The 14,933-nt window shown below is 50.2% G+C and overlaps 1 protein-coding gene across 1 annotated transcript; it reads left to right on the top strand.

Moving 5' to 3' along the window:
* Window positions 1-975: 975 nt before the first annotated feature.
* On the top strand, window positions 976-13,475 carry LGALS3 (galectin 3). Its single transcript, NM_001082338.1, is given in 6 exon segments — window positions 976-989; window positions 7,951-7,972; window positions 8,521-8,820; window positions 9,643-9,731; window positions 10,744-10,909; window positions 13,320-13,475. Coding segments are annotated over 5 exon segments (729 nt in total). The 5' UTR covers window positions 976-989; window positions 7,951-7,954.
* The last annotated feature ends 1,458 nt before the right edge of the window (window positions 13,476-14,933 follow it).

Genomic DNA, 14,933 nt, shown 5'->3' with positions numbered 1-14,933 from the left:
AGTGTAAGACGGGGAACTCGTGTCCTCGGCGCTGGAAGTCAGAGGCGAAGCAGCAGGTGCTGGGCATAGCCTCCTGGGGCGCCCGCAGGACAGACAAAGAGGGACTTCCATCGGTTGTTCACCCCCCATCGATGCTTGCAATAGCTGGAGGTTGGCCAGGTTAAAGGGACCCAAGCACTTGAGCCATCACCACTGCCTCCCTGGGTGTGTATTGGCAAGAGATTGGAATTAGCAAGGACACCCGGACATTCAAGTATGGGATGCCGGTGACCCAAAATGCATCCGCAAGGCCAGGCCAAACGCACCCTGTGTCAGACACTCCAGACTGACCTGTTCCTTGCTTGGCAGGACTAGGGCGATTCTCTGGGAAAACATGCGTATTTGTTCCTTTATTATTCAACCAATACTTCTGGAGAGCCTCCTGCAAACCCAGTGCTGGGGGCTGCACAGGACGCCCGTGAGAAGCAGACCAAGGTCGGGCTGGGTCTCGGAGCTGCGGGCCCCAGCATGCAAGCCAGGGATACAGGTCACCGCGCATTTTACAGGGTCCCCGGGGACGCGGTCACTGCGCACTCCTGCGGAGGGCTTGGGGTACAGTCGATGGGGACTGGCGAGCCCCCCTGCGACTCAGGCACACACAGTTAGGACAGACACGCGGGAAGAGCCCCCGAGGAAGCGCGCGGTGATCGCAGCTTCGCCGAGCCTGCGTCCTGGGCTGTCTAGGGGGCGTCGCGGCCGCCGCCGAGGGGCGCAGCGTCAGGACCGCCCGGTCCCTGTCCCAGCCCCTGTCGGGGCGTCGCTCCAGCGCCCTCGGGGCGTCCCAGGCTGGTCCGCAGGGGAGGCGCGGCTGGGCGGGCGGGCGGGCACCGCCCCGCGAGGGCCGGGCCGGGCGGGGCTCGGCGTATTTGAGGGCAGAACCACCGCCCTGCCAGCGGCCGCGCACCTCTCCAGGAGCCACCGGAGCTAGCGAGCGAGCACGTCCGAGCGAGGTGAGCGGCGCGCGTCGGTGGGGCTGGGCTTCGCGGGGACCGCGGGCGGCGGTGGGCACCGACTGGGCTCCAACCCTAAACCCTGACTCCCCGCGGGCCTGGGGTCCGAGGCACCTGGCAGCGCCTGCCGAGGCCCGCGTGCAGGTGCTTGGGCGGGGCTGTGCAGACACCGCCAGGCGCCGGCCCCGGCCCCGGCCCCGCGCCTCCGTCTGCAAGCAGGGTGGGTCAGGCGAGCAGCCTCCCCGCTGCCGAGGCTGGAGGAGCGGGTGGTGCACGGACCCAAGCGGCTCCGCCAGCTTGGTGTAGAGTGCGAGGACCCCACGGGGATGCGTGGGAACTCGAGGGCGCCTCCACTGTGGGGCATCTGCTAAGACCCGGTGGGAGCAGATCTTGCTTGGGGCACGAATAGGGTCCTCGCCTAGGTGCAGCAGCGGCCGGGCTGCAGTCGCCTTCGACTGCTGATCCCGCAAAAAAAGGCGCTGCCCCGGGCCTGAGCGGGGCTGAGCCCAGCTTTGCAAACTGCACACCCTCAGCCCTTGCAAACCAATGACTCATCGCAGCTCGGCTTGGCTAAGCTGCGCCAACAGCGAGCCGGGCTCTGCGGTGGGGAAGCCTGGGGTGTGGCAGCGCGCGGGGCACTTCTACGGAGTGAGCAGCCGGCCAGATAAAAACCCAAAACGCTGGTGGCCTGAGGAGCCAGGGGAGGACCCGGGACACCTGGCTGGGGCTGTGACTTAGGCCGACCCTTCAAGGTTGTGGAATTTTTGAAAAGTGATTCCTGGGGGTTGGGTTGCTGGATGGTGAGTGTGCCTGCGCCTTGGTGACCGAGGATTTTGGGAAGGAATGGGAGTTAGGCTCAGGTAACTGCAGAAAATGATCGTGGTACCGGTCGCCACTCCAGCACAGAGCAGAAACTGTCACCAACTTTCAGAATTCTGGCTTCTTTGTCTCAAGGTTGTTGTTGTTGTTGTTGTTGTTTTTATAAACTTCATACTAGGGTATTGTGTTTCCATAAAAGGTAACATTTGATAATAAAAATGTACTGTTCTACAACAATAGTTTTGTGATTTTTTTAAAAAAATTATTTATTGAAAAGGAGAGAGAGCGCGAGGACACTTCTATCCTCTGGTTCACTCTCTAAATGCCTGCAAAAGCCAGGGCTGGGTAAGGAGGAAGCCAGAAGCCTACAGCTTGACCCAGCTGGACAGTTCAAAGCCAGGAGCCCAGACTCAACTTGGTCTTCTCCGTGAGTGTCAGGGACTCATGTCCTGCTGCCTCCCAGGGTCTCCATGGGCAGGATGCTGGAATGGGGAGTGGAGCCGGGAGTCAAGCCCAGGCCCTCGGCTGTGGAGTGTGGACACTCCGAGCTGCAGCATTATTGCTGTGCCCAAATCCTGCCGCTCCGCCCACACCGACTTGCAGTCCATAGAGGAGGGTCTGCATGCCGTCCCCGTGGTCTTTAGGGGACCGGACCTGCCTCCTCAGTTCACAAATATTTGGGGATTCCATTTAAAATCAGCACTTGCCCTGTATTCTGGGGAGAAGTTTGACGATGGTCTTTGAGTGTTTAGAGCTTACAAGCAGCAGGAGGGGCCTGCACTGGGGCACTGGTTCGAGTCCCAGCTGCTCCAGTTCTGATCTAGCTCTCTGCTGTAGCCTGGGATAGCAGTAGAAGATGGCCCAAGTCCTTGGGCCCCTGCACCCATGTGAGAGATCTGGAGGAGGCTTCTGGCTCCTGGCTTCAAATTGGCACAGCTCCAGCCATTGTGGCCATTTGGGGAGTGAACCAGTAGATGGAAGACCTCTCTCTCTCTGCCTCTGCCTCTCTGTAACTCTGCCTTTCAAATAAATAAGTACATCTTTAAAAAAAAAAAGACAACACTATTGAAATAATTTTTTTAAAAAAGTGGGAAGAGGCTGGCTTCGCCAGGTATATGAGGAGCCCAGGAAGAGGAGGACTGGCTGAGGGACTGACCCAGCACTGCTGTTGTCGGGGGAGGCTTGCTCTGTTGAGGGTTCTTCATCCAGGACAGCTCACTCTCTGTATAGCTGCTTTGCGAAACCTTGGCACTTAGTGCTGGTGAGGTCAACAGACCCACGCGGGCCTCAGCTATAAGCTATAAATTATGTATCTGCCTGGAACCTCTCAGCCAGACCTTCCTGGGACCTGGGACAGAGACGATACTCATGCAGTAGAGCTTGCACGCACGGTAGCTGGTCTGGAAGGTCGCCTTGCTTTCCCGTGAGCATTCGGAACACAGGCTTTGGCTGGGGACAGCTGGGTAGCTCGTTGTGTCTGGCACCTGAGCTGGTTCTTCCCGTTACATTCTGAGCAAGTAGCCGACGAGCCAGCCGAGCACTGCTTTGCTGCACACCTCCGCTTTGCTGTTGACAAAGCATCCTGTGTGCTCTCTCGATTGCTGTTCAACTTTTCCATAAGGGGAAAAACCTGAGTAACTGAGACGCGCACGGTAGCGTAACTTTCCCTGAGGCTGGAGGACAAGGATGAGAATACGATCCTGGGAAAGATCTGGCCTCCTCTACCCCAGCTCACCCTCGCTGGGTTGGGCCTTGGAGAGCGGCCTTCCCCAAGCCCTGCTCCATGTGTCGGTGAGGTCAGAAAGTGGAGCAGCTCTCCTGGGCTCTTTAAGAGGAGTGGGTGACCTCCCAGGGCGTCCTCTGAGGGGTCCACCTCTGCACAGTTGTATAAAGACTGGACCTGTTCACCAGCAGATTTCAAACGTGCACCTGGGAACTCTGACCACTGCATTGCTTGCGAGGTGGGCCTCACACAGCACAGTGCAGTGGATCCCCACTCTTCATTAAAGGGAACAGTTCAGTTAACCGCCAATTAAAATGGTCTAGGAGCTGGTGCTGTTGCATAGGGGGGAAGGCCGCCGGCTGCAGGGCCAGCATCCCACTTAGACGCTGGTTTGGGTCCCGGCTGCTCCACTTATGATCCAGCTCTCTGCTATGGCCTGGGAAAGCAGTAGAAGATGGCCCAAGTGCTTGGGCCCCTGCACCCACGTGGGAGACCTGGAAGAAGCTCCTGGTTCCTGGCTTTGCATCCACACAGCTCCGGCTGTTGCGGCCATCTGGGGAGTGAACCAGCAGATGGAAGATGTCTCTCTCTCTCTCTCTCTCTCTCTGTAACTCTTTCAAATAAATAAACAAATCTTAAAAAAAAAAAAAAGAAAACAGAAACCAATGTAAGAAGCATACTTCAAAAAGTTTGCAGAAAGTGGAATAAGGCTGAAAATAAGCTGAAGAATAATTAAGTAACCAACTTACTGGAGAAAAATTAACGTAAAAAATGGTCTACATTCTGACTCATGCTTGTATTCCTTACTACAGAGCTATACCCTGCTGTTTCCTGTCTGTGATTCCAAACAGGCAGACCCAGTAGAACGCCTCTGCTTTTTGGTTTATTTTTGATGAAGTGCTTTTTTCCTTTCCTGCCTGTCCACCATTCTCTGATTCTGGGAAAACCAGGATGGAGTCTGCAGAATCGGAAGTTTTTTTTACATCTGATTGTGTGTGTCCTTATTTGCAAACTTCTCACCCCCCCCCAAAAAAAATAAATAAATAAGAAGGCAAAAGGAAAGAAAAAAATTTCCAGGCAGCTAAGGAGCTATTTATTGGAATAGATGTCTTTCTGTTTTTCTCTAAAGTTCTCAGGCTGCTGACTTTAACTTCGAAAGCACATCAGTTCGAACCCATTTTGTAAAAGAGAACCGAGCATACCCAAGTTCTGGAAAAGTACACTTTATTGGTTAAAATGTGGTTATAATTAGCAAAGTGCACAAAATGGCATCCCTGTATTCAACAGAGCCGAGCACGGAATGAGTCAGCCAGTTAGTTTTCTGAAAAACACACTCTTGGTTTTTAGCTTGTTTACAACGACAGCATGTTATGTAGTTCTGGATGAACAAGCCAGAAAATTAATTTCTCAGCAAAGCCATTAACACTTGCAAAGGACTAGTCTTCAGCATTGCCCGCGGTGGGGGGCAGGGTTTATGCTCGGGTGGCGTGAGGCTCAATTAGGAGTCCTGGATTCTGGCCTGGGACCTGCCTAGGACAGGACGATCCGGGGCCACCATGGGAGTCGCAGCCTCAGTTTCTCCTGTCATTCTCAGAAGATCAAAGTAGAGGAGGCGTGTGAACGTGCTCTGTAAACAAAGCACCACACAGGCACGTGTCTTTCTTCTGATGGGCTTGTGTGTGTCGCCACACGACCCAACTGTCCTGCCAGGCCTGGGTGAGGCACAGTGGAAACCGGCTCTGCTTCTCCAACTGTCCTCGTTCAGCTTGGAAACTAAGCTAACCAGGCTAGAGCAGAGACTATAAAAGAATGAATATGCAATTCTGAAAATGCTCTCTTGTAGTTCCTGGTTATAATCAGCCTTTGAGCACATCTTATTTTGAGTTACAGTAATTATGGAGCACTTTTTACAAATATTATATTTATTTGAGAAGCAGAGTTACAGAGAGAGAGAGGGAGAGACAGGGAGAAAGGTCTTCCTTCTGCTAGTTCACTCCCCCAAATGGCCGCAATGGCTGGAGCTGGGCCAATCTGAAGTCAGGAGCCAGGAGCCAGGAGCCTCTTCCAGGTCTCCCAGGAAGGTGCAGGGGCCCAAGGACTTGGGCCATTTTCCACTGCTTTCCCAGACCATAGCAGAGAGCTGGATCGGAAGTGGAGCAGCCGGGATTCAAACTGGCACCCATTTGGGATATCATAGGAGGAGGAGGCTTAACCTCCTATGCCACAGCTCCGGCCCCTAATGGAGCACCTTATGCAGCAAATGGTTGCCATGGAAATGACCTTTTAGGTCTTTACTGACCTGTCCATGTACACTCATGTAGGGGTGCATGAGCTCACTGACTTACACGGTGGCTCTCCGTCTCACATGGCTTTTGCCCCAGGGGATACCTGGCAATGTCTGAGGACATTCTGGGTTGTCACAAGTTTGAGAGTGACATGCTGCTGATACCCTAGGTTTAAAGCCACAGCTGTGGGGAATGAACCCTCTGTGACGCCCAGCACAGTGGCCGACCCGAACATCAGTGGCACAAGGCTGAGAAAGGGCTTCTACGCAATGGGGACATTTAGCAAAGTCAGAATGCTTCTAGCATTATAGCTGGGTCTTTGCTGTGTTTCCCCAGCGATGCTCTCTGCCCACCTAGAAGTTCAAGGTTGCCTCCTGGTGTGCAAAGTGAGAGGCTTTATTTTCTTGGCCTAGGACATTTCATTCCTTTGCCTTTTCCATGACAGTTCCTCTCTCAGCTCCCTCCCATGGTAGCAGCGCAGTGTCTTGCTCAGTAGTGCAGCAGCCTTTGGGGAAAGGAGGCGCAAGCAGAGGAGCGGCCGGCTGGGGCTTTAGAAGGTCAAGTTCTGTAGCAAATACAGCGAATGGGTGGTGGAGCGAGCCCTGGGCGTCACGGTAACTTCCTTGTTAAGCTCACAGCAAGCAAGGGGGTCAAGGTCGTAACCTGGCTGCTTCCCTAAGGTCTAAAAATGAGATGTGCAAAAAACATTCACGCGCAATGTGTGGTTGTGAATACACAACAGGGAGATAGGATAAAATATCCAGTGTGTGTAAATGAATCACATGCTAAGTCCTAGGAGGGGCTTTATGTAATGTTTTATATTTGTAGGGCCTATCAAGTCATAATTTATTCTATCTCTTGGGGACAGTGTCATTTCCTAAAAGGACTGAGTAAATATCACCAGCGAACAAATCAAGGGACATGAGTCTCTGATTGGGTCAAGGTCCAGGGAACTTTGGCCACAGCACAATCTTGGGTTTAGAAAGAACTCACCCAGGACTCTGGGGGCAAAGTGCCCTCCTCCCTGCACTACCTGGGCCCTTGCAGCAGGAGCAGGGACAAGGGGACTTCAAAAAGTTCGTGGAAAATGGAATTCAAAGATAGCTTTATTTTGATGCAAAAAGTTTTGAGGTCCATGCATAGCTTTTGCATCATGCACATTTCCATGGACTTTTTGAAGATCCTCCCTCATATAGAGAGAGCACCTCGTGCTCTGGGAGGCTTGGCACAGGGGAGGGAGCAGCAGAGGGCAGAAATGATGTCTCAGCAGCAGTCCTCATGGCAGCTTCGGGCAGGACAACCCTCTTGCTTAGCTCCTACCCTCCCGTATTTCCCGTCACATTGGCTGACTTTTCCACCTTGGTTTGTTACACTGCCCGAGATTTTATTTGGAATAATAAGTACCTTTAAAAAAAAAAAAGGCACATCCAAATTGCACTTGGCTGTCATGGTTTCTTTCCAACACCACCTTGCCTTTTCCTCCTAGAAGGAAGCCCTCTGGGCTTGAATTCCCACCGCACCTGCTAATGGCCCTGATCTCTCAGTATTTCACGTTTCCACCTGAGTGGCCCTGTTGGCCTGTGAGTCCTCGCACCATCCTGATCGTAGCCTTCTCCTCGTCACACTCAGATAGCAGCCTGCACAGTGACTGGCCCAGGGCAGCACCACGGTGTGCAGCAAACAGGAACCTCTGGAGGTCATTGTCTTGGGTGTCTCAGTAGGAATCCACCCACACTGCAATTCTCCTAGAGCCCTGAAGGCGGCGTGCGAAGCAGGTGATCTTAACACACTAGAACCCTTTGGAAGGAGGGCCCGGAAGATGGCAGGAAGCAAGGTGACGGCGCCCGAGCGAAGCCACCGCTGTGTGCACTGTTCCCCTGGCAAAGGGGCAGACATGTTCCTCCTCCTTCCTTCTCCCTCTGTGCCTTTGACCTGTCACCCTCACGAGTCAGAAGGCGAGCCAGGGTGGCCCAGGTTGCCGTTTAGGAGTTAAATAGGGTTCCACAATCCTGCTGGCCCGGTGAGATGTTTCTGGCTCCTTGCCTGTGGATTGACTGCAGCTGTGCACATTGAAGGACCTCCGTGAGCTGCTTTAGGGTCAAATGCTCACCTGTCTTTTTTGTTTCCCTTGCAGGAAAATGGCGGATGGTTTTTCGGTGAGTGTCTTGTGTCTGTTTTCTTACCCTAACACCCATTTCCCATAGCCGCCACCAGACTCTTCCCCTTGGTCTCCCACCACGTGGCTGCCTCTGGGCCTGCTTTGGCCAGTGAGGGTGTCTAAGGTTCTGGAAGAAAAGCCAGGCAGAGAGAGGCCTGAGACTCACCAAGAGCAGCCCTTTCCCCGCAAAGGCCCAGGACAGAACAGGGCGGGTCCTGCTGGCCGGGGGACGTGGGGCGGGTGGTGTTTGCAGCCGCTCTTCTGCTGTTGATGACAAAGCCAGGGCTTGTCCGGGAGGAGCCAGCTCCTGACTTGAGTGCATCACCCAAATGCAGCCCTCCGTGCTCTGGGAGGCAAGCAGAAAGTGGAAAACACCATCCCATCAGCTGATTGTAGTTTGGGGAACTCAAAAGTATTAATAGGTGGGAAAAATGTATTGCTGGGAGTTTACCTTCTTCCACTTGTTACACCACATTTTTTTGTTTTCCAGAGAACTCTGTTTGTGTCTTTTTCCTGCCCTGCCATTGTTTATGTCTTTCTTTCCAGCTCAACGATGCCCTATCTGGGTCTGGACACCCCCCAAACCAAGGATGGCCTGGCCCATGGGGGAACCAGCCTGCTGGGCCAGGGGGCTACCCAGGGGCAGCCTATCCTGGGGCCTACCCTGGACATGCACCTGGAGCTTATCCCGGGCAAGCGCCTCCTGGCCCCTACCCTGGCCCAGGAGCACATGGAGCCTACCCTGGGCAGCCAGGTGGTCCTGGGGCCTACCCGTCTCCTGGACAGCCAAGTGGTGCTGGAGCTTACCCTGGCGCCAGCCCTTACAGCGCCTCTGCTGGACCACTGGTAAGGTGGAATTAGTCATTTCGTGTACTTGCTGAAGCGTTGTCTGCGGGCTTAGAGCCACAGCTGGGTGTTGGTGCAGTAGAGATCACTGCTCAGGGTGCATTTACTGTGTGTTCTGCACGCACAATGATGCGTGACGCACGTTTGATGGCATTGCCAGAGTTTTCCTATCAACCAAGTGAAGCGCGTAGTCACTACGAATAAGCTTGGTGGTTATTACGAATAAACCTGTGTGAGTACCTAGCATGTGCAGCAGCAGGTGTTAGGATGCTGTTGTTACCCTCGGCTTCCACCTGAGCAAACAGGTTGGGGGGACGCTCTTGGAGACGTATTCCAAAAGCTCATGGTAGTTGTGTGTTGGGGGGAAAAAACTATACATGGATTTCAAAGCTTTCAAGTACCGAAATAAATGTATCTTTTCATCCCATTTTCCCATGAGCTCTTTCAAGTCCCCTTGCTAACCGGCCCAGGGTCATTGTAGGAATGTGTGGGAAAGCCCAGGCAATCTGGTTGACAAACACTGCTGAAGATAATGTGGTGGCCCAAGGGTTGAATTTCCATTAAAAATACATTTGACAAGCGAATTCTAAACATAAAACACAGCTGAGGGGGCAGCGGGGTAGGGGGTGGTGGGGATCTGGAACATGGAAGTGTCAGAGCCTTCCCTTCCAGACCTGGAGTCTAGTCGGGAGGTACCGCATAAACACGAGGAAAGCACCGCACAACTTGCAGTAACGGGACCGGGCCTTGAGCCACATCGCGTGTTCTGTTTGTCCCAGCAAACACAGTTCTTAACTGCTGTGCACGTTCTCTCTTTCTTAGCCTGTGCCTTATGACCTGCCTCTGCCTGGAGGAGTCATGCCCCGCATGCTGATAACGATTGTGGGCACGGTGAAGCCCAATGCAAACAGGTAAAGAGGCAAAGCTAGCCAGCTGCATGCATTTGCTGCTGGGTTGTTTTATTTTTATGTAAAGTTTTATTTTTTTGAAATGTGAGGGGTGGAGGGAGAGAGAGATTTTCCATCTGCTAGTTCATTCCTCAAATGCCCACAGCAGTCAGGGCTGGGTCAGGCCAAAGTCAGTAGTTCAGCACTCTATCCAGATCTCCCAAGTGGGTGGCGGGGGCCCAAGCACTTGAGCTGCCCACCAGGATGCATTAGCGAGAAGCTGGGTCAGAAACGGAGTAGCTGATATGGGATGTGGATGTCTGGAGCAGTGGCTTGATCTGCTGTGCCAAAGTGGCCACGCCAGGCCTTGCTTTAAAGGCAGAACCTCAGCTGATTCTCGTGTTAGCTCGCTGGTGGCACGCTTGGAGAAACTCAGCAATCGGCTAGTTAGTCCTTTAACAGGGGACTTTGTGTTAACATCCAAGGACAGGAACAGGGTCAGAAAGTTAAAGCAGCACTTTCTTTGGTCCCACCTCCCATTATGGGATGTTCAACACTTCTATTACTGTGACTTTACAGCTTAGCAACAGGACACTGCCCATGAACTGCATGATCTCATTGTTTCTGTTAACCATGACAAAGCCCAGTATCCGATACTCTGGTTTTATGTACAGTTGCCCATAACAGGTATGGAAAGCACCCTGGCAAGGCAGTAGAGAGCGAATCATCATCTGTCATAAAATACAAAGTGTTCACAACCTGGTCCTAACCCTCTAGAAGGAAATCTTGAAGGATTTGCATGAGTGGAATCTGTAAAGAGGGTCTTACAGCTGAATGGGAATGGTATAACCAAAGACAGAGGCCAGAATAATGTAATACATATTGACTCACTGGCCTTTAGGTTTAGGGGAGTACATAGAATACTGGGCCTGGCATATTTCCAGTCTGAACCCATTCTGTTATGAACAAAATGTGCGCTTGATACAAATGTACAGCTTTAATCACTGTAGTAACTGTGGTCTTTGGTTTGAAACAGACTCGCTTTGGATTTCAAGAGAGGGAATGACGTTGCCTTCCACTTTAACCCCCGCTTCAATGAGAACAACAGGAGAGTCATTGTCTGCAACACAAAGGTGGATAACAACTGGGGAAGGGAAGAAAGGCAGACGACTTTCCCATTTGAAATTGGTAAACCATTCAAAGTAAGTAACTGCTGCTGCCATTCTGTTGGTAAAATGTATTTCTCATGGCGACTCGTGAGTCAGTGTACTTGACATGAAATTATTTTTAGCTTGTATTTATTTGATTCATTTTAAAGGCAGAGAGGGAGACACACAGAAAGAACGTGCTCCATCCATTGGTTCACCCCTTGAAAGCCCACAACAGCTTGCGCTGGGGCAGGCCAAAGTCAGGAAGAACCTGGAACCCACTTCAAGTGTGTGGCAGAGACCCAGCTACCTGAGCCATCATTGTTGCTTCCCAGGGTAGTGGAATTCGGAGCTGAGGTGGGACTTGAACCCAGAACCCCAGTATGGGATGCAGGTGTCCAAAGCAGCATCTTAACCCAATGTGCGAAACTCCTGCTTCCCACTGAGATGAATATTGACCACCTGTCCTGGGGCATCTAACCAGTCTGTCTCCTCACTACCATGCTGGGAACAGGCCAGGAGTGGCACACTCCCCAGTTCCTTTCAGTGGCCTTGTGATTATCACTGTCCCACCCCTCCGAGTTTATGTTTTTCTAGAAATAAAGTATATCATCTTTAATAAAAAAGTAGGATATCTATGGTACAGGTAAATTGAGACTTAGTTCCTTAAAAAACATAGTTGGCATGGCAACCAAAACAAAGCTTTAAAAAATTATAGATTGAATACGTATGCTTTATGGAAGATTTATAGATTTTTAAATTGACTGAGACATCTTCCCTCCCCATCCCCACCCTCACAGAGGTTGCAACCTGGTATCTCCTCGAGTATTTTCTGTTACCCACAACAATCTTTTTATTAAGTAGTGTTTCACCAAAACACATACTAGCTCCACAGCATTGGGCCTGGGTTGACTGCAGGGTGGCCGGCAGAACACACTGTGAGCTCCTAAGTGCAGGTACAGGGAGCTGCGTCTGCATTTTGTGGGCATCTTTCCTTCTCAGAGCACTGCCTGGACAGTATGTCATCATGTAGACATGTGCCCACTTAATCCTACAGATGAAACTTTGGAGGAAAGAAAACCTGCAAAAGCTTGTTTACTTCACTTTAAGTTTGTAATAACCATCATTATAAGTCTTTGCTTCCAATAAGGGTAATTTTCTTCAAAGAATACACATGTATAAAATTAGAGAAGATATTGCCAAATTGTGGCTTCCAAACAATGTGAGGATGAAAATTCACTAACTGTTCAAATAATGTGTTTTCTCTGCCCTGGTTTTTTTTATATATATATATATATATATATATAAACCAGGGCAGAGAAAACACATTATTTGAACAGTTAGTGAATATATATATATATTCACTATATATATATATTCACTATAATATATATATAAAAAACAACACTGGTTATTATTAATCTTTGTAACATTTGCAACTCTGTTAAGGGGTTCCTATTTTAGTGTTTTTGTAGGCTGTACAAAAACTTTTATTTACTGGAGAGTTAGAGAGAGAGATCTTCCATCTGCTGGTTCACTCCCCAAATAGCTGCAATGGTTCGGGCTGGGCCAGGCTGAAGTCAGGAGTCTGAAATTTCATCCCAGTCTCCCGACAGGGATGTAGGGGCCCAAGGACTCAGGCCAACCTTCACTGCTTTCCCAGCCACATTAGTAGGGAGCTGGTTGAGAAGTGGAACAGCCGGGACTGAAGCCAGCACCTGTTGTCCAATGGTGGCTTAACCTGCTGTGTCACAATGCTGAGCCCACTTTTGTGTTTATCAGTAAATTAGTAACCTTTTCCTTTATGGCTTCATTTTTATACCCTTCCAGTAATTTTGTTGCCTTTTTTGTTGTTTAAATCTGAATAACCTGGATTTTATTTTTTGCTATAAAATTACTTTCTGGAGATCTTCATCAGTTCCACAAATGACAATACAGATGAAATGCTGGCAGCCAGCATTGTGGCATAGTAGTAAAGCCACCACCTGCAAGGCTGGCATCCCATATGGGTGGCAGTTTGATACCTAATACCTCCACTTTTGATCTAGTTCCCTGCTAATGTGCCTAGGAAAGCAGAAGATGACCCAAATCCTTGGGCTCCTGCAACCATGCAGGAGAGCAGATGAAGCTCCTGGCTTCGGCTTGGCCCAGTCCTAGCTGTTGAGGCCATTTGGGGGAGTAAACCAGCGTTTTACTCCGGTGAGATCTTTCTCCAATCTTTTAAATAAAACAAAATCTTAAAAAAAAAAAAATGAAATGTTGGACATTCTGAGCTGAGACCAGAGCAGACAAATTTGAAATCAATAGACGTTTCTTTTCCACTTTACAAAATTTGACGGAACATAGATTGTATAGCTCTATCACATACAACATAATGGCTTGAAATACACATATGCTGTGGAATGGTTAGTTAAGTAAGTAACATACCCATGACCTCACCTAACAGTCTGTGTATGCATTGCAGATACAAGTCCTGGTGGAGCCAGACCACTTCAAGGTTGCGGTCAATGATGCCCACTTGTTGCAGTACAATCATCGCATGAGAAACCTCAAGGAAATCAACAAGCTGGGAATTTCTGGTGACATACAACTCACCAGTGCTTCACATGCTATGATATAATCTGGAAGGGACAGACTTCCTAAAAAAGTAAAATTGAATCTAAACCTTTTGCATTTAAAAGCTTTATGTTCACTACGAGTGAAAAAATTTACTTTTATTCATCATTATCCTTCTTATAAGTCATCCTTTTAATAAATATTCTTATGCTGAGTTACCTGTCTTCATGTCATTTTATTGAACAGTCTGTTCTAGGTAATACAAAATGCAAACATATCTAGGGATATTAAAACTGCTATAGGGGGCCAGCACCGTGGCGCACTTGGTTAATCCTATGCCTGCGGTGCCGGCATCCCATGTGGGTGCTGGTTCTGGTCCCGGCTGCTCCTCTTCCAGTCCAGCTCTCTGCTGTGGCCCAGGAAGGCAGTGGAGGATGGTCTAGATGTTTGGGCCCCTGAACCCGCATGGGAGACTGGGAGGAAGCACCTGGCTCCTGGCTCCAGATCAGCGTGGCTCCCGCCATTGCAGCCACTTGGGTAGAGAGCCAATGGAGGGAGGACCTTTCTCTCTCTCTCTAACTCTGCCTTTCAAATAAATAAAATCTAAAAACAAACAAAACTGCTATAGGGTCTCCCAAGATTTTTCCATACTTGCTTTTTTTTTTTGAAGAAAGGAGAACTTAAACTACCCTAAAATGTCCTTTCTCTTTCAGAATGACATAAAAATCAGCAAATGCTACAAGGAAATCATTCTTACCAAAATACAGTTGGGAAAGCAAGGTGTTTGAGAGGGAGTGGGTTTGTGAACACCACCTGTAGCCTGAGAAAGCACATGCGTGGGCACAAAGTGGTGACCCGCAACAGCTGGGCCTGCTCTAGGGGGAGTTCTGAGTTTGGAGGACCCTTCAGAGTGGAGGGGGCTGGGCCTTCACATGCCCAAGTGGCTCAATCACTGAACACAGGACACCTGGGAAACAGGGAAACTCTTCAGCTGTGGCAGCACTTGTAGGCAAGGAGAGCTAAGGGCTGCCTGCCACCGTTTCCAGCGGCAGAAGAAATAAGTCCCCTCCCCCTCCCTTCTCCCACTGGCTTGATTCTGCAGACCAGGCCCAAAGGAAGGACATGGCTCTGACTATCGCTGGCAGCCATCTCATGACTCCATAAGACCCAGCCTTAGAGGAGAAACACCTCTGACAGAATGGGGACACAAGCTAAGCCTTGATGTCATCACTTAGTTGTTGACTGCAAAGTGCCTGGACCACTCTGATACCTTGTGAGGTAACAAATCTCCTTACCATTAAGCCAGTTGGAGTACACTACTTGTTTGAATATTCAAGTAAGCCATGCAGAAACACACAAAAGAGTTTTCTAAGGGTTCAGTGGCATGAATATCTGAACAACCAAGAACTTCCTACACAATTCAATACAAAACATCCTACCAAGCATTGCTGTTACTGACACCGTATTCTTTTTATCTGCCTTATCTCGAGAACAAACAGTATCTGTCATGGTGTATATTGCT

The sequence above is a fragment of the Oryctolagus cuniculus genome, chromosome 12 (assembly GCF_964237555.1).
Source record: "Oryctolagus cuniculus chromosome 12, mOryCun1.1, whole genome shotgun sequence".
Classification (NCBI taxonomy): domain Eukaryota; kingdom Metazoa; phylum Chordata; class Mammalia; order Lagomorpha; family Leporidae; genus Oryctolagus; species Oryctolagus cuniculus.
Note: the sequence above shows the minus strand (reverse complement) of the source record. Positions and strands in the feature narration are given on the sequence as shown.